This window comes from Thamnophis sirtalis, unplaced genomic scaffold (genome assembly GCF_051295495.1).
Source record: "Thamnophis sirtalis isolate CommonGarterSnake01/CBP01778 unplaced genomic scaffold, rThaSir2_p1.2 scaffold_4, whole genome shotgun sequence".
In the NCBI taxonomy this organism is placed as follows: domain Eukaryota; kingdom Metazoa; phylum Chordata; class Lepidosauria; order Squamata; family Natricidae; genus Thamnophis; species Thamnophis sirtalis.
In genome coordinates, this window is record NW_028261384.1 from 116,942,348 (window position 1) to 116,963,031 (window position 20,684).

Sequence of the window (20,684 nt, forward strand, 5' to 3'; positions counted from 1 at the left end):
TCAACCTACAACAGTTCTTTTAGTGACCATTCAAATTTACTAAAAAAAGTGACTTCCCCATGATCACATGATCAAAATTCAGATACTTGGTAATTGACTCATATTTATGATTGTAGCAATGTCCTGGGATGTCATGTGATCCTCTTTTGCGATCTTCTGACAAGCAAAGCCAATGGGGAAACCAGGTTCACCTAACAACAGTTGGACAAATTTTAAAACTATAGTGATTCACTTATCAACTGTGGCAAGAAAGATCGCAAAATGGGGCAAACTTACTTAACAAATGCTTCACTTAGCAACGGAAATTTTGGACTCAATTGTAATGCTGGCCCCTTACTTTATGTGAAGATGTGCTGCCTGGGTAAGAATCTGGGCTGAACGTGCACAATATATTTAATCTGTGCTGAAAATTTTAAAAGTTCACACAATACGGTGAATACACAAAAATGATGGAGCTTGGCACTGCAGAGTAGACCATATAGGTATAATTTAAAAAAGAGAGATTGATCTGCTTATACTCTATATCAGTGTTTCTCAACCTTGGTGACTTTAAGTCCTGTGAACTTCAACTCCCAGAATCCCCCAGCCAGCATAACATAGCTGGCTGGGGGATTCTGGGGGTTGAGGTTCACAGGACTTAAAGTCACCAAGGTTGAGAAACACTGCTATATATACTGTGGGAAATAGGTTTATTTTTCCAGAAATAAAACAAGCACAAACATATTCTAGCAAAATTTCTTTTTTCCTGTCATGTCCCCAGGATAGTCCCTTTATCTCATCCCCAGTGCTTAAGGGAAACCTAAGGAGTCCTGAGCTGGACCAGTCTGAAAGCAGCATTTGTCTCCTGATTCACACACCATTCAAGTGTCTTCAAAGTGTCTAAAATCCATGGGGCTCAGTGAGCCACTCCCAAGCATGAAAGGCTGATGACTGCAGTGACTGGCAACAGAAGCACAACAAATGGGGCCGGAATTGGCAACCAGATGAGCACATTTCATGCTAGCTTAGTTTCCTGCTCATCAAGGGAGAGAAAATTTTATTTTTCTCACAGCTGGAAAAGACCCTCTGCCTCGTTTTTCAAAACCCTATTTATAAAGTTATTCTAGGACCAGCCAAAGATTGATTCGAACATAGTTTCCCCTTACCCAATTTTTCCTTTATTAACAATCTCTGTTATATAATGCTATTCTTTGTAATCTGTGAAAACTGCACAGGAAAAGATCGAGGCATTTAAGCAATCCTTACGCACAGCTTAGTGGGTGCCCACAACCATAAAAAGTAAAGGTTCCCCTGCACATGCGTGCTAGTCATTCCCAACTCTAGGGGGCGGTGCTCATCTCCGTTTCAAAGCCGAAGAGCCAGCGCTGTCCAAAGACGTCCACGTGGTCATGTGGCTGGCATGACTTAACGCCAAAGGCGCATGGAACGCTATTACCTTCCCACCAAAGGTGGTTCCTATTTTTCTACTTGCATTTTTACATGCTTTCGAACTGCTAGGTTGGCAGAAGCTGGGACAAGTAAATGAAGCTCACTCCATTACGCGGCACTAGGGATTCAATCTAATGCCAAACTCAAGGCCCACAGGCCAGATCCAGTCCATGGGGTGCTTAGATTTGGCCCATGGAGGTGTCTTGGAAACAGCAAAAGACAGGCCCACAGTCCCTCTGCCAGCAAAAATTGAGCTCTGGAAGCTCTCAGATCTCATTTTCACTGGCCGAAGGCTGAAGGAAGAAAAAAATAAGGAAAGGAACATATAGCTCTGAAACCAGAAATATTTCTGTTGGGTATCATACCAGAAAAATATAATATTAAAGGGACTATGTATCTAATACTACATGTGTTAACAGTGGCTAGAATTGTATTTGCACATCATTGGAAAGGTGTGGAGATCCCTACAGATGAGAAGATAATTTTAAAAAGTATTAGAATGTGCAGAAATGGATAGATTAACACTTGAAATTAAAGGGAAGGATGATACGGAATATTCTGATACATGGGATTTATTATATGTTTATTATTAATATGATTTAGTATTAATAATTAAGTATTAATATTATGCTGAGAAAATACTGTTATATCACAATACAATAACTACATTATTATTATTATTGCTCTAACTAACAAGACAACACAGTTTATATATACATTGAAACTGTTGCTCTTTATTTATATAGTAAAAATAAAAAAAATATTAAAAAATAAGGAAAGAGGGGAAGGAAGGAGAATGAAGAGAGAAGAAAAAGGAGGAAGGAAGGAAGATTATGAGTGAGTGAGGGTCTGAGGGAAGTCCTGCCTTAGCACTTGGCCACCACAGGTGCCCCTCGACACGAGTGACATTGAGCTGGCCACGCACACCCACCCAGGTCCCCTCCAAGGTCAAACACAACCCTGATGCAGCCCTCAATGAAATCGAGCTTGACATCCTGTCCTAATGCATCCAATAACTGCTAGCAGGGCTCCAGAACTGTGATAGCAAACCTATGGCATGCATGCCCAAAGTGGCACGTGAAGCCATGTCACCCGGCACGGGCTTGTCTTCTGGGTTTCTGGCACGCATGCGTGCGCGATGATCACCTGTCCTTCGCACGTGCACCAGTGCCGAAAATGGATGTGCGTATGTGCGTCGGCCTGCTGACTGTTCAACTTTCCAGAGCACAATCCTGTCGCGTGTGCGGCAGTACCAGAAACCAGCCTGCACATGCGCGCAGGCCGGCTCATCATCGGGTGCACATGCACACTAGAACCTGGAAGTGCAGCTTTCCCAGAGCGCAGCCCCAACGAGCGCGCATACACACTCATGTTTCCGTGTGACCTTTTCGGCACTCAGTGCTAAAAAGGTTCACCATCACTGCTCTAGAAGGTCTTCACAAGGTAATTTCTGCGTATTGGAGGAAATACTAGTCCTCATTTAATGATCATAACTATGACCACCAACTTGGTCACTGAATGAAGTGGTTGGTAACTAAAACCCTGACTTTGTTTACGATCATCAGCTTTCAGATGCTTTACAGACTGCCAAGGTTGTAAATGTGAAGATTGGTTGTAACTTTTTCATCATTGCCGTAACTGTGAATGAGGCAGTCATTAAATGAGGATTGCCAGGAACCTCCAAGAAGTCAGTCTGTTCCAGGAAGAAACGTGGGTTACAAGATCCAAAGTAAGTACCGCAGACTTCATTCTCACCAAGAGCGAAGATCTGATTCTCTGGAAAATGGCTGGTTTTATTGGTGGGAACAATCCTGATAAGAAGCTATGGGCCAATCAGAACAAGAAGCTTTCAACAGTCATGACCATAAAAAACACAGACCAGCAAAACCAGGAGATTTCAGACAGGTAGGTTAAAAGAGATCACGAAAGAGGCAATAAAGAATTAAACATTTAAAGGCTGATTCCTAAAACGAAGCAGAAGAAAGTGAACCAGACACATAGCAAAACCCTGCAAAGGACAGCACCTGCTCTTTTTCACCCATATACCCTTTAAAAAAAAGACTCTGACCTTTCTGTTCTGGGTGGTTTATGAGAAGATTCTGGAGGAGGAAGGCCGATTTCACCTTCAGTTTCTGTACATTACTCTGCATGGCCCTCATGAGTACAGAGAAGCCATCAAGGCGTAAGAATTGCTGTAGGCCAGCTTCTTGGGCTCTTACTAAGCCTGGTAAGCAGAAGGAAATAGGAAGAAGGATGAGAATGAGCAAATGCAGACTGGACAATCAGTTGACTGAACAACGAAGGACCAAGATGTGAATGACTCCACGCAGTTCCAACCCAGTTCAACATTCACATCCCATCCACTTAGCGTATTTTTCAGACTATAATACGCACCGGTGTATAAGATGCACCAAGATTTCAAAGAGGCAAGTAAGAAAAAAAAACATTTTTCTCCTTCCTGTTCCCCAGCAGGCTTTAGCAGGACTGGGAATAGGCAAAAATGCCTGTTTTTGCAAAAATTGGGTGGAAAATGGGCCATTTTTCACAAAAATGGGGGCATTTCCCCCTCCTCCCAACCCTGCTAAAGCCTGCATAGTGCTTCTTAGGGGTTGGAGGAAGAGAAAAACGGCTAGTTTTTCGCCAATTTTTTTGCAAAAATGGGATGCGAGGCGCCAAAAATGGCTGTATCTGGTGTATAAGATGCACCAACATTTCCACGCTCTTTTAGGGGAGGAAGGTGCGTCTTATACTCTGAAAAATATGGTATTTCATCCCCCGATAGTATAACCAAGAACAAGAATGCCATTACCCACGAATCAGGCTCTATAATTACATCTTACAACATTCATTAAATGCCAGAACAGCCATGACACTATATAATTATCCGAAACCCTGGTATTCACTCCTGCTCACCTATCACCTTCAGGCCATACTTTCCTGCAATCAATTTTAACATTAGAATTAACTCTCTAACATAAATTCCACTGTCGAGAGCATGATTTTCAAATGACAAATTTGGCTCCCTGAGATGTACATTCCACGTTTGCTCCAGGCATCTAATAATGGTTTGTTTCAAGAAAACCCCAATAGGCCAGGGTATCTTAGTATCTCAGCATCCTGTGCTTCTGTTCAGGCACCTTTACCTCCAGATGATGTTTTGAACTATAACTCCACAGCTCCTTTTGGTTATTATGATGGTTAGAACGCACAGGAGTGATAATGCAAAATGCCGTAATGTTTGCCACACTCATGTGTACAATGACCCCAGACTCATTAACATCCCAAGTGCTAAAAGTGATAATAGGTAAAAGTAAAGGTTCCCCTCGCACATATGTAATTAGTCGTTCCCAACTCTAGGGACGGTGCTCATCTCTGTTTCAAAGCTGAAGAGCCAGCTTTGTCCGAAGACGTCTCCGTGGTCCTGTGGCCAGCATGACTAAACACCGATGGTGCATGGAACACCGTTACATTCCCATCAAAGGTGGTTTCTATTTTTCTACTTAAATTTTTTATGTGTTTTCGAACTGTTAGGTTGGCAGAAGCGGGGACAACTAATGGGAGCTCACTAAGTTATGCAGTGCTAGGGATTCAAACCACTGATCTTCGGATCAACAAGCTCAGCATCTTAGCCACTGAGCCACCCCATCCCTAAAAGTGATAATAATCCTAATCATATTTTAAAAAGTTGAAACAACTGGATGGTTGCCTTACTGATCAAGAGAGTGGTGCTATGGAAGCACTAAATCTTCCTCCTTCTTTTCCCTATCATAAATGGTTCCATTACTTGCTTGCTTGGCATTTACACATACATACATACATACATACACATACATACATGCATACATACATATATACATACCATATTTCTTAACCGTCCACCTCTCTATTTTACTGTTGTCTAAGTAAATAAAAACACTAGATTTCTTTCTTCCCCTGTTGCATAGCCAACAGTTATGTTGGGATATATACTGGGATAAGCCTTCTATAACACTTTCAGCTTGGCTCTCCGTTCACTAAGCAGCCACCGTTTCCCACTCACAAGAAATGGCAAAGAGCGCCTTGATCCGAACAGCCTCGCTGGGGTCATGATCCAGCAGCCGTAGCAGCTTCCTCATGCAGCCCAGCGCCAGGGCCTGCTCTTGAACCATGGGCACATTCTGGGCACAGGTGCCCACCAGATGGGCAGCTCGCCATCGCAGTTCCTGCTCTTCATGTTCCAGGTATCGGTGGGCCAACAGCCGCATGCCTTCCAGTTTGCAGAAATCTGTAAGATGATTGAAAGCAGTACAGGTAGTCCTTGACTTACAACCAATCACCCAGCAATAGTTCAAACTTACGATGGACCACCAAAATGCATTTAATGACCTGGATACAAAGTTCTGAAAAACACCCCCACCCACCGACAGTCACATGATCACAATTTGGTGCTCAGCAACGAGACTGCATTTATGGCCATTTGCAGCAGATGAAGTTCATATGTCCACAATTTGCATTGCTTTTTGCCAGAAATTGCTGTTTTCTTCCAGCCAAAAAAAATAAAGCCATTGCAGACAATGGGTTTGTTTAATAACCTCATATTTGCTGAACAGCCATAGTGATTCACTTAACTACTGACACACAAAACGTTGTAAAATCAGCTCAGTCACTTAAAGACAAACATGATTCCGGGCCTTATTAGAGTTATTACTTGAGGACTGCCTATAACCAAAAGAAGACTGGCAGAATACTAGCTAACTTCTTCTGGCCTTACTCACTCTGTTATAGCTCAAAGAGTAAGGATACAACTGCTTTCTCCACTTGAATGACCTCCAGATATGTGGACTCCAACTCCTAGAAATATGTCTATGCTGAGAATTGTGGGAATCTGTAGTTTTGGGATTCTCCAGTGATATCCATAAAATATTTTGCATATTAAGGATTATACATGCCAGTCAATGAACTGCACCCATGTGCACTTCCCATCCCAAAGTCCTTTGAAGTCCACTCAGATTATATTGCCTCAAATTGCCCAATTGCAAAGTGCAATTTCTTAAAAATAAAACAAAAACAGGTGTTTGATTTGATTTTATATATGTAAAACCCATGAAAAATCCATCCCTTTAAAAATTCCTTTCCCAAATAGGTCTTCTCAATTTGCATTAGCAGTATGGTCGTAATCCCTGTAGCCATAAAATCAGTGTACGGGCTGGCTTTCAAAAAAGTTATTTCCTTCTGACTCAAGCCTTGTTACAGTTTCTTTGGGAGGTGCTGATGAAAGCTTTCTTTTTCTTGGACAAGTGACCATATGGTGGGAAGGGGAAGGCAAGAATTTTATTCAGCTCAACAGGTTTGTCTTTTTGATTCCTTATCTTGCAATGGTTTGGTCGCAACCATTATTTTAAGTCAATGTTTCCCAAACTTTTTAGAAGACATGTGGATTTCAGATGTTAGAATTCGTCAGCCAGAGGTGCTGGCTGAGGGAATTCTGGTAGTCCACATGACTTAAAAGTTGCTGAAGTTGGGAAACCTTGTGCTATAAATGAACTTCCTTTTAGAAAGATATATGCTTCTTTCGCTTGAAATATGAGTTGGAATCGGGAAAATAATACTGCAGTATGGACCTCTTATACTCAAAACAACAATTTTTCACGTACACAGATGAGATTGCTTTTGTACCTGCAGCATTATCCAAGTTTTCACACAACTCTGCCAGCACATTGAGGGCATTTTCCCTTTGGTCAAGATCTGAATGTGTTTCCTCTGAACTTTCCCCACGTTCTGCTCCTGGGCTTAACTCTTCCAAAATACGCAGGCATTCCTTCATTTGCTCCACTTCATCCATCTGCCCACGAAATGCCTCCACCATGGCTTCCTGCAACCACTGTCTCCTCTGGGAAATTGGCCATTAGATGGAGTGGAGAGAAGAAGAGGAATGAGAATTGGTAAATAATCTTCCCTTTTCGTGCTTGGGATGCCTTAAATGCCATGTTTGAGCTTATTTTTTCTCTCTCAGAGCAACATGCCGTGTGAAGATGGTGGCACGAACAGTTGTCCCAAAGGCAATATAACAATACAATCACCAGTGAGTAACTAAGTAAATTACAAACACACACAAACTGGTACAACTAAATAAGAACCAGGGGGGAAAAAATCAACAATAATCCTATTAACTAAATTGATTTGAGAGAGACAGACAGATTCAATATTATCATGTCTAGGGATAGATTAAACCCAGGTTTTCCTAGGAAGTCTCAGTACTTAATTTAGGATGATAACATCTCATTTCCTTGCTGAAGGCATCAGAAGTGTTTAAATGCTTAGCTTTCACCTTTTCCACAATGAATGCTATTAAAAGTAATTCTGCCATTAATGCATAGGAAAGGTTTGTTAAAGATGCATACTTTAATTTTTTCTTTCTTCTTGCACATAATACAGTGTGATAATTAACATTACCATAATTATCTCTATATCAGTGTTTCCCAATCTTAGTCATTTTAAGATGTGTGGATTTCAACTACCAGAGGAGGTATTCTGGGAGTTGAAGTCCACACATCTTAAAATGGCTAAGGATGGGAAACACTTTCTAGATTTAAAGGTAATCTTTCCTCCAGGAACTATACATTCTCTCTTCTATTTCCCCCGCAAAACTGAAACAAACCCATTCTGCTAACTACCCCAAGCAAGCTTCCCTGTCTAAGGACAGACTTAAATCCATGTATCCATTATCCTTGTCCAACTTCCTGCTAGAAAATTTAGGGCCTCTTTTTCACATCCTACTTCCTTCCTGGATAGTCAGGAATCCCTTATGTCTAAACGTTGGACTCGATTCCCTCTCCTGAGGAGCCCAGCTGCACACCTCATCAGACATAGGTGCCGTCTGACCAGGTTCGGTGTTGCCCGCCATGACTGCCATCTGCAGCAGCCCCTGCAAATTGCGGGGATGCTCGCGCGGTGGCTGGTTCCCATCTGTACCCCCTTCAGCCATGGTTGGGGAATGTGGACGCAAGTCACCAACGTGGAGGCAAATCACCAACACTGTAAAGGAACTGTAAAGAAACAGAGAGAAAGAAGAATAAGTGGAAGAGAAAAAAAACATGGGGAGCCTAACCACAGGATCAGGCACATCTTTGCTCCAGTCCTTACTTTTCAGAAATACCACTGCTCTCTTTATAAGCGAAACCTTCACCCAAGTATTGCAATACAAGTGTTCTTCACCATGTAAGCTTGCCAGTCTTAAATTATCCTTAGAGACAGAAGACTTAATTCCATTCCTACTTCTCCCACACAGCAATCCAAGTTGTCTGCTAGGGAAGAGATTCCCAACCTTGGCAACTTTAAAATGAGAGAAATGACACATGGACTTCAACTCCCAGAATTCCCCAGACAGCATGGCTGGCTGGGGAATTCGGTTCCACCACAAAACTGCGGAAGACTAAAGCACGCTCGACGAAAGCGCGTACCTGACGTCATCACAGCGCGACGAAAACATCACGCTGTGAGCGGTAAAGTTAAAATTAACGCGAAAACCTTACCCTAACCCCCCCAAACCTAACCCTAAACCTAACCCTAAACCTAACCCTTAACCTAACGCTAACCCTTAACCTAACCCTAAACCTAACCCTAACCCTTAACCTAACCCTAACCCTTACCTTTACGTGAATCGGCTTGCTTTAAAAGCGCTTTTTAAAGCACCCTTTTTTCTCCGCGGTCGTATTTGTCGCGCTGCTGATGACGTCAGGTACGCGCTTTAATCGGACGCGCTTTAGTGGACCGCGGTTTTGTCGTGCCACGGGGGAATTCTGCAAGTTGAAGTCCATGCACCTTAAAGCTGCCAAGATTGGGAACCCTTGTGTTAGGGACTTAAAAAAGCCATAACCATAACCACAAAATCAAAACCCCATCTCTTTTTATGTGTGGTGTGTGACACACCATCTTGACTTTTTTGACCTGCAGACAAACCTGTCAACAATCACATAGTACACCTCCTGGCATTTACTTCATGGCCACTGAGCATTAATCAATGGAGTCATTAATCGACTATTAACACAAAAGTGATCATAGAAATCCAATTTCCTGCTCAATGCAGGAATCCAAATTAAATAATCCCAAAGATTATTGGGATTATATAAAGGTTCAGGAAAAGGAAGCCACCATTTACTCTGAATAGGTAGCAACTCTATTTTGCGGCTGGATTATTGAGTCAGAAGTTACATATTTCTAACTACCAAGATACTCTAAAAGACTTGTCTTCTAATTTTCTACTGCTTAGAGAATCGTAAGTAGCTTTTGCCCACTAGATGTCAGTTGTGGAGGCTTAGCTAAAGATTTTTAGGATTTCTTTCATGGGAAAAGGGATGAGAACAGGATGCTGTCCATAAACAAAAACAACACTTTGGGAGATATGAGAATAGGAAGAATAAGAATAGAATACAGATGAGAAATCCTGTTCTGGAAAACCTGCACCCCCACAAATTCCACCCTAGTATACGTATACAACCAGTGAAGAATTCAGATCATTTATGCTACCAATTTATTCATTTTTTATCCTGCTTTTCTTTTAAAAATAACTCAAGGTGGTGAACATGTCTAATCTTCCTCCTTCTTCCTATTTTTCTCTACAACAACATTGTGAGGAAGGTTAAGCTGGCCCAAAGTCACCAGACAGCTTTTCTGCCTAAGGCAGGAATAGAACTCACTATTTCTTGGTTACTAGCCTGGTGCCTTAACCAAACTGTCTCTCCTGAGGTAATCCAAGGGTTAAATCAGGTCAAGAGTGCACTAGTTCCTATCCCCAGTCAAGCATTACCATATTTTCCAGCGTATAAGATGACTTTTTAATCCCAAAAAATTATTTCAAAAATCGGGGGTCATCTTATACGCCGGGTATACCAAAAAACCAAAACAAAAGAAAAAGCTGCGTCGCCACCAGCACAGATGCCGGCCTTTCAATTGATAACCTCGGTGCTCCTCGTCTGGGCACATTGATGGATGAGCACTGGGATGGCTTAGTAAGGTCTGGCTGGAGGTCTGGAGGAGGAAGGCTCTGAGCTCAAACTACGAAAGCCCAGCAGTGCGGAGGCCTTCAGCCAGTTCACGGGCGCCTGAAAGTAGGGGGTCGTCTTATACGCCCAGTCACTTTATACGGCGGAATATATGGTATGTATTAGAAATTTTAATTGTTTCCAAATGTAGACCAGCTGACAAATTATGCTACTTTGGTTCCTAAGTGATGCATGGATCAAAATTGATAATTGTAAACTCTAAACCAAGATCTGGGAATTATTGTGGAATCACCCCAATGGACCCCAAGGCAATTATTTTAGGTACTTGGTGTAGCACAGGGCTGTCAAACTCAAGGCCAACGTGCTAGATCCAGGCCATAGGGTGGTTATGTTTAGCCCGCAGGGCCGTGGCACGACAAAACCGCGGTCCACTAAAGCGCGCCCGATTAAAGCGCGTCGCTGACATCAGCAGCAGCGCGACGACGACGACCGCGGAGAAAAAAGGGCGCTTTAAAAAGCGCTTTTAAAGCAAGCCGATTCACATAAAGGTAAGGGTTAGGTTTAGGGTTACGTTAAGCGTTAGGGTTAGGTTTAGGGTTAGCATTAGGTTTAGCGTTAGGTTAAGGGTTAGGTTTAAGGTTAGGTTTAGGTTTGCGGGGGGTTAGGTTTAGGTTTACGCGTTAATTTTAGCTTTACCGCTCACAGCGTGCTTTTTTTTGTTGCGCTGTGATGACGTCAGGTACGAGGTTTCGTCGAGCGCGCTTTAGTCGACCGCGGTTTTGTGGTGGAACCCGCAGGGCTGCCCTAGAAATAGCAAATGACTGGCCCATGGTGCCTCTGCCAGTGAAAACGACACTTGGGAAGCTCCGTTTTCGCTGGTAAAGGGCTGCAGGTGGTCGTCGCAGCTGAAAATGGAGCCTCGATGAGTGACGTTGAGCTGGTCACGCCCACTCTGGCCGTGGCCCCCCAATGTTAAACACAACCCTGATGTGGCCCTCAATGAAATCGACACTCCGATGTAGCATAATCTCAAAATTACAGGTAGTCCTCGATTTACGACCACAATTGAGCCCAAGATTTCTGTTGCTAAGTGAGATGTTTGTTAAATGAATTTTGCCCCTCCTTAAACCTTCCTTGCCGCAGTTGCTAAGTGAATCACTGTGATTAGTAATATCATTGTGAAGTGAACCTGGCTTTCCCATTGACTCTGCTTGTCAAAAGGTCACAGAAGGTGATTCACTTGACCCTGGGACAATGCAACTGTCATAAATATGAGTCAGTTGCCAAGGGTCTGAATTTAAATCATGTGGCCATGGGGATGCTGAAACAGTTGCAAGTTTGAAAAACGGTCATGTCAATTTTTTTTTCAATGCTGTTGTGACTTCAAACGGTCACTAAATGAACTGTTGTAAGTTGAGGACTATCTCTACTTTGGATATCTCCCTTGCTCTCATCTTAATCTACCTTACAAGACTGTTGTTTCAAAGCTGAAATAAGGAAGTGAAATAATTATGTACAGAGGGAGGGCAGACTATTTAATGAAAAAATAAACAGAAGCAACAACCCATCCTATGCAGCTCTTGCTCCTAATAAAGGAGAATATTTGTAGCTCAGGATTGACATGAGGGGTCCTTGGTGCTCTCTGAGCTTACTTGTTTTCTTACAGACATTTCCTTATCCAAACTAGGTAACACCATCAGTGCTAGTAAGGAGTGCAGTTTGCTGTCAGTTTATATTCTAATTCTATAGAATATAATATAAACAGACAGCAAACTGCACTCCTTACTAGCACTGATATTACTTAGTTTGGTAATGAAACGTCTGCAAGAAAAGAAGCAACTCAGAGAGCACCAAAGACCCCCCCCCCAATTCTTGCTCCGGTTTTCAAAAAAACTCCAGAAATCTTTCTCCCAGTTGCCTCTCCTGAAGCTCTAGGAGTCTAGGAGTACCAATCAGAAAGCCCATAGCTCTGAGCCAATATGATTAGATGGGCTTTAGGCCTTTCTCTCCGTGGCAACGACTTCTCCCGGGGGAAATGTATATCACTGACCTACAGTGCAGGACTGTTGTGTAAGGTTTACAAATAGGTAGTAATCGCTGAGTGTTGGGAGGCCCCACACCCGTTTACAACCAGGGAGCCGATATGGCATGGAGTCGGGGAGAGGGGGAGAGACTTTCCACTAAGTAATTGAAGACTATAGGATTTTTCCGGACAAGCCAAAGGGAGTTTGCAGAGGAATGGCGATTTGACTTTCTGAGACCTGCCATTTTCTGGGACTGGCATTTTCCTAAAGGCCAAAAACAGGTGACAACTTGATACAGGTTTCCAAGAACGGACGATCCGAGGAGACCCCAATTTTCCTGCCCTTTCCTAAACACCATGATGAACCCTTTCCCCCCTGGATGAAGGTGGGGGTCTCTTTTCCCTTCATTCAAACCTCCCCCTTTTCTGGAGGTGGCCCTTCCTCTCCTCCCTGTCCTACCTGCCCCCGTCCTCCCCTTGTCCAGGTACCTCTCGCCGATGTCCGTTTTCCCACGCTGATCTGCCCGCTTCCCGCCGATCGCCCCGCAAAGGACACGCGTCTCTCGCCAGCCTAGCTTGTGCGAGCGGCCATCGACAACCACGTGCGAAGGAAAGGGCGGAGACTGGGCGGAGGAGGGGAGGGGACTCGGGAGCCCCTGGTGGCGGCTTTCGGGAATTACACAAGACGCCGGTTCCGCTTTCGCAAGCGGCGACCTCCTCGCGTCGGCGTAGAGGCGTGACGGATCCTCTCCGCAGACTCCCGCCAAGGAGGAAGCCCTGAGACCCTAAGAGGCTAAGTGGGTGGAGGGCAAGCAGATCCGTGGGGATATGCCAAGTTTCAAAGGGTCCCAAGTTGAGACGCGAGATTCTGTTGCCTGCTGCCAAAAGAAAGTGTATAGTATATACCTACTCATACACATATCACACATACACACACACAGGAGGGGGCTTCCTGGTATCCGAAGCAGGATATTCAGTCACAGATTTGTTCCATATAGCATCAACCTTTTAAACTCTCAAGCTTCCTCTTTCAACTCTATTCAAAATGGAGTATATTGAGTGTATGTATGTATCTATTTATGTGTGGGTGGGTGGTGTAGGTCTATCTGCTTGCTTGCCTGCCTACCTACCTACCTACACGCGTACACGTGTATGTGTGTGTATGTATATATGTGTGTGTGTGTGTGTGTGTGTGTGTGTGTGTGTGTATATATATATATATATATATATATATATATATATATATATATATAGTCAGTTATTTATCAGCACAAATATAACATACAGATGTGTGTGTGTGTGTGTGTGTGTGTGTATGTGTGTGTTTTATTTGTGCTGATAAATAAATAAAGGGAGACTAGTATAGATCTATTTCAAACTATTTAGCTCTCATCAGCTAGCCATACCCTTACTGGGATTTGAACCTGGGCTATATTACATACTAGGCAGACTTCTTAGCCATTAGGCCACAGGCTCTTATCTGTTATCATATATATATATACGTATATACGTATGTACGTATGTACGTATGTACGTATGTACGTATGTGTATATATACACACACACACACATATATATATATATATATACATACATACATACATACACACACACACATATACATACATACATACCTGGTGGGGTTCAAACATCTTACTGGTTCTGTGGAGGTGGCTCTTATCCGTTATCATATACACACACACACACACACATACATACACACACACACACATACACATATACATACATACATACCTGGTGGGGTTCAAACATTTTACCAGTTCTGTGGGGGTGGCTTGATGGGCATGGCAGGGGAAGGTTATGTAAAATCCTCATTTCCTCCTGATCAGCTGGGGCGCAGGAGGCAGAGAATAGATGGGGTTGGAGCCAGTCAGAGGTGGTATTTACCAGTTCGCTGAACTACTCAAAATTTCCACTACTGGTTCTCCAGAACTGGTCAGAACCTGCTGAATACCACCTCTGGTACATGTATGTATTAATCACAGTCCACTGAATACAAGGCTGGAAGAGCAAGCTTGAGTGTTCACAAAACTGATGCTATAAGGAACAAAACTGTGACTGAATCTGGATGGTCTGCTTCAGATACCACAAAGTCCGCTCCCAGAAGTTAACAAGGAAAACAGGTCGTGAAGAGGATGTGGAGCTTCACAGATAATATTGCGGCCTTATGTGCCCTGTTGGAAGTCCGCAACTTGCAACAGTTTACTTAGTGACCAAGGTTACAACAGCACTGAAAAAGTTACTTATGATCATTTTTCACACTTAGGACTATTGCAGCATCCTTGTGGTCACGCGATTTACACTCGGATGCTTGGCAACTGACTCACAATTATGACAGTTGCAGCGTTCTGGGATCACGTGATCCCCTTTTGCAACCTTCTGACAAGCAAACTCAATGGGAAAATCAGATTTACTTAACACACCTGTTATTAATTTAACAACTGCAGTGATTCACCTAACAAAGATGGCAAGAAAAGCTATAAAATGGGGCAAAACTCAATTAAGAAAGCAACATAAATTAGGTTGAGGACTACCTGTAACACAGTTGGAAGGGATCTTGAAGGTTTTCTAGTCCAACTCCCTGCTCAAGCAGGAGACCCTATACCATTTCAGACAAACGTCCAATTTCTTCATTAAAACCCTTCAGTGTTGGAACACCCACAACTTCTCAAGGCAAGCCAATCCTCTGATTTAGTGTTCTCACTGTCAAAGAATTTTCTTAGTTCTAGGTAGCTTCTCTCCTTGTTTAGTTTCTAACCATTGCTTCTTGTGTCCTGCCTTCTGGTGCTTTGGAGAATAGCTTGACCCCCTCTTCTTTGTGGCAGCCTGGCAAATATTGGAACATTATTATTGTGTCAACCCTAGTCCTTCTTTTCACTAGTCTAGACATAGCCAGTTCTTACAACCATTCTTAATGTGTATTAGCCTCCAGCTAATGTATACTTATAAAGCATCAACTTTGAGAAATGTTATTTAGCTGGATTAGTAAATAACTCATCTTGAAGATGGTGGATTTGTACTGTATTTTATTTCTTAGTTTTTGTTATACTGCCTTTATTATTTTTACAAATAACTCAAGGTGGAAAACATACATAATACTCCTTCCTCCTCCTGTTTCCTTCCCCACAACAACCCTGTGAGGTGAGTTGGGCTGAGAGAGAGTGACTGGTCCAAAGTCACCCACCTGGTTTTTCAAGTTTAAGGCAGGACTAGCATTTACAGCCTCCTGGTTTCTAGCTGGTGCTTTAACCACTAGACCAAACTAACTATCTCATATAGGTTTCTTGCTACATACATCTAGCTTTGCATCTAATGCCAAGTACTCAAACTCTAAATTTCAGAAACTTGTTCTTATTCTTAGGTTTTGCATTACATGTGTATTTGGGTTTACATATGTTCATACATTAAGAAGAAAAGAGAGGTTCTTCCTTCCAGCAACTTTAGTAAAAATAGTGGCCTAGATTTTTAGGTTGAATTGAATCAAACAATCAAGCAAAGATGAAAGAAAAATGAAAAGAAAATAAGGGGTATTTCTGCCTTGCAGTCATCTTGAAAGTTCATTGTATCTTTTCAAATGTCAGCTGCTGTTTTTCCAATTTCCCAGATCCTTCCTTTATTACTTTATTCGTAGTTGCAAAAGCATGTGTCTTAATGCTCATATGTATGTAATATAGGATGCAAGGGAGAGTTCCTGCCTCCCCCCCCCACAAAAAAAAGGTTTCTCCTTTGAGAAGCATTTTTATTTCTTTTTTTAAAATAAAATTTTTATTTTCAAACAAACACAAACACGCAAGACATATAACACAAAAACCTCTTCAACAGCAATACAGTGTGTCGATTGGTTACAAGGTCTTTCTGCGTCCTTTCCATAGACATCACTTGAGCTTTATCCAAAATTCACATATTGTCAATCAAATATATATACATTATTATTATACTTCATTTGTTTGCTTATCACTATTGTTTCTCCATTTTAAACAAGGTATTCTAAATATATCCATTTATATTGTAATGATTCATTATATCATCTTCAATATATCCAATAAGAAAGAATTTTTTATATCCTATTCTAAATCATTCTGTTATTTTAGGATTGATAACATTCTCTAATAATTTTCAATTCCATGTTTTTCCATTATTAGTATCATCAATTCAATATACATGTATACAAATTGTTATAATTGTTAAACATCTATTAAGCATAGCTATTATTACATCCTTTTTATATGAAATATGTTAAATTTTAAGTAAATTATGGGATTTCATTACATCATCCTGAAATCATCCAATGATATTACATCTTTATATTCTATTCTATATAGAATTATTTATCTTTTATAAAAAGGCTTTTCAACATCATCTCCATCATCCTCACTTGCAGGTTGTATAAAATTTCATATTATCAATCTAGTATATGTAAATGCTTTATTATCATTATTAATCATTTATTTGGCTATAGCTATTATTACTTTGTCTTATAAATAGTACTTAAAATTTAAATACATTTAACTAAATTTTATTGTGACATTTCATTTCATCATTCTGTATCCTTTCAGAAATAGTGCAGTCCAATATCTCTTGCCATTTGTAGAATCTGTATTCTAAGTGTTTTCTTGATAAGTCTTATGTGGACTTCTCTTGACAACTTGTTATTCATTGCATATCTTATAAAGATTTGAAACCCTCTATCTGTACCTTTCATCAGCGTGACCTTTGTTATCGCTGGTGCTTCTGCCGAAATTACTCTCATTGTTTCTGCCAAATTTTTCCCCTTCATCTATATTTTGACATCTGAGATAGAGTTCCAGTTCATTGATCTCTCCTTTCCGTATTTCACACATCATTTCCCTCCATTCTCGATTTGCTGTCAGTGTCAACAATTTTTTTATCACTTTCATATGTCTCTGTGGTTTTTTGAACTCTGTCCTCAAATTTCATCGTTATTTTATAAATATTCTCAACTCTTCCCTCTGCAATTTCTGTATTTTGATCTATAATTTCAAATCTCTTTTCAATTCTCTCTGTAATTATTAAGACTTTTTGAATTTCTAGCATTCTTTGCAATGTTAGTCCCTTTTCTTCTTCATATTGGGTGATTTTCCCGGTTATTGACACTGCCATTAAAACATCCAAGGCTGGTGCTAAGTTTCAAACAAATTCAGTAAAGTTTTTCAGGTCAAAGCTTTCTCTTTCCTTCAAAGAAACACCTGTATAGCCACTGACCCTTTCAGTAAACAAAGCCAATAGCTTTGTATTATCAGATGTTACCAAGCCTTTAGCCTCTAGACAGCAGTGTTACATTCTTTCCCTCTGTTTTTGCCTCTCTTTCTAAACTCCAAACTCTGGAACAGAAGAAAAAAAATGTTTAAAGATTATGATCCGATCAAGCCTTGCGAGTAAAAAAACTTTTAATCCACAAATACAAAAAATGGAAGAAGTATAGAAGAAGAAGGAAAAAAAGACCAGTCTGGTGTAAGGCATTTATAAAAAAATCCATCCATAGAAAACAAACAAAATTAAAGTGAAAAAGATAATACTATGGTTTTAAACCAGTGTTAATTCGTTGCTTACTTCCTTCTGTCTTCAATTTTATTTTAACTAAGTCTTTTGGGTTTTCTCTTCTCTAATAATAAGGATTTTTCTCACCATTTCAACACACTGTCTCTCCTGTTCTGCTTCTGACTGTCCCAACCTTCTGCAGCCATTTTGACTGCTTCTCTTATAGCCGGCAAAAAGAGCTTTCTCCTGGATCGATCAGGGACTTTGCGATGTCCTTGAGATCAGCAGGACCTGCTCTTCTCTATCACCATTCCTTCAGAATTGTTTAGATCCAAAAGGATCGTCCAGCAACAGAGATATCGACAGCAATCCTGGAGCCCCAAGATTGCATGTCGTATCGTTGTGACGTCAAAACCTGCCCTCCGAGAAGCATTTTTATTTCTTAATTTCATTCTGTTTTTATTTTGCCTTGCCCTTTTCACTGTAACAGTTTTGGCTACCAGAATTTAAAAAGAAGGAAAAAACCTTCAAATATATTTATTCTATTTTATTGTGCATTATTCTAGACTTTCTTTAATAAATGTTCTTGGCTTTACCTTTAGTATTTTATTTATGTTATTTTAGTGTTTTATTTTATTATGTTATGGCTAACTGTAAAAAGACAATGTACATATATAAAATCACTATCTCTAACATCTAATTTGTGGTGCGTAACCTATCACAGAATGGTACCATCCAGATGCAGAAAGATAGTTTGGTATTAACAGGCTCGAATAAGCCCTGGGTTAGCAGAGGTCCACTGATAATTCAGTAGGCTCTCTAGACCTAGAATATTGGTAAAAAGAGGAAATGGAAAATTGGGGTGGGAGTGGGGTGAAAGGAAAAAATGAACGTTCCATGAAAGGGCAATTTCAAGATACCTAAAACTAAAAACTTAACATACCATATAGCTACACTCTTTGGCAGATACAAATTGCTGTTGTCTTTCCTATTAATGTCAGATAGATAGATAGATAGATAGATAGATAGATAGATAGATAGATAGATAGATAGATAGATGATAGATAGATAGATAGATAGATAGATAGATAGATAGATGATAGATAGATAGATAGATAGATAGATAGATAGATAGATAGATAGATAGATAGATAGATAGATAGAGTTAGTTGGTGGAGAGGGGGGGACAGAGAGAGAGGGAGAGAGGATTTTGAATTCTCTCAAGAGACTGGTTGTAAGTCAGGAACTATCTTTAAATCTAGGCTGCCAAATCTATCAATGGATGACAGAAAGAAAGAAGTAAATAATTTACAAGGACATTAAATATGAAAGCTTGATTTTTTTTTAAAAAAAAAGCAAGACTAAAAAAATTAACTTTTGATTTTAAATTTATGTCTGCTGAATGGAGGACATGAAGACAAAATGGAAGACATATTCTCCTTTTGCTGGATGTTCAGGAACTTATAGTTATCCTATGTTACTCTCATTAACCGAGTAGGAATTTAGGAAAAGTCTAATTAAATCCAGGTGACTTTGTTACAGTGCAGGATGGATTCAATCTTTATTGTTATCTTTTAGTCTCAATGTTTATATTTATGATACGTTAATAAGAAATCATACAGAATAAAACTGATTTTATTTTCAAAGGGAGAAAGAAACTACCAGTATACAATTGTTATATACCAATACATACATACATACATACATACATACATACATACATACATACATACATACATACATACATACTGCATATTAGATATGCATCTATTGTATTTAAAAGTCAATCTGTTCTATATTTTTCCTTTGCTTCAGTCATGTTTGTTTCAATTCTCATAGACCTATGCCCGTAATGACGAACCTATGACGTGTGTGTGTGTGCAACATTTTGGGTGACAAATCAGTGTTCACCAACACCCAATCCTATTTTCATGTGATATTTGGAGGCTGCTGAATATGGCTTCCTATCCTCAAGCCTTGGCATGGATATTTTCCAATGAAACAGACTGAGACAAGAAGATCATTTCATTACAATTTGTTCAAAGCACTCTGATTAAAAAGTATTCCTCTCATTCAAAGACAGCCTCTTGATTCTCAGCTTACATTCTGCTTTATAGTTAACACGTTATAGAAAATGCAAGAGAAAAGCTGATTGGACAGGACAAAAGTAACTTCCCTTTTGCATAGGAAATCAGTTACATGTAGTCAAACATGTTACATGTAAGTCTATTTAAATGAGGTCTGATGAAAGCAAGAGCATTACATTTAAGATGTTAATGAGGAAAAAAAAGTCATAAGATTGTTTGGAGTTCATAGAGAGAGACAAACCAGATACAGATAATCCTCGACTTACAACAGTTCATGTAGTGACTGTTTGAAATGGCGGTGAAAAAAGGGACTTATGGACATTTTTCACACTTACGACCGTTGCGGCATCTCTATGGTCATATAATTTACATTTGGATGCTTGACAACTGGCAGAGAAAGAATGGAGCAGAAGAAGGCTGTGAATGAACTAGAGCAATTTGGCTGAGGAATTCTGGGAGTTGAAGTCCATAAGTCATAAAATTGCCGAGGTTGGAGACCCCTGAACCAGAGTTACCAATTACAGGTAGTCCTTATACCAGTTCATTTAGTGACCATTCGAAGTTACAGCGGCACTGAAAAAAGTAACTTATGATAGTTTTTCACACTTAACACTGTTTCAGCATCCCCATGGTCACTTGATTTAT

The 20,684-nt window shown here is 40.5% G+C and overlaps 1 protein-coding gene across 4 annotated transcripts in view; it reads right to left on the minus strand.

The window, feature by feature from the left end:
• Positions 1-13,047, minus strand: part of HSPBP1 (HSPA (Hsp70) binding protein 1) — a 31,643-nt gene extending 18,596 nt beyond the window's left edge. The window contains exons 1-5 of one of the 4 annotated variants that reach the window (XM_087713866.1): positions 12,922-13,047; positions 8,264-8,453; positions 7,084-7,297; positions 5,468-5,692; positions 3,497-3,652 (exon numbers count right to left, since the gene is read on the minus strand). In XM_087713866.1, the coding sequence (XP_087569992.1) occupies positions 3,497-3,652; positions 5,468-5,692; positions 7,084-7,297; positions 8,264-8,392 (724 nt within the window). In that variant the 5' untranslated portion in view covers positions 8,393-8,453; positions 12,922-13,047. Of the gene's footprint in view, positions 1-3,496; positions 3,653-5,467; positions 5,693-7,083; positions 7,298-8,263; positions 8,454-9,056; positions 9,207-12,892 lie in introns of those variants that run through there. The other 3 variants (XM_087713867.1, XM_014055072.2, XM_087713868.1) reach the window with 3 other exon arrangements.
• Between the last annotated feature and the right edge of the window lie 7,637 nt (positions 13,048-20,684).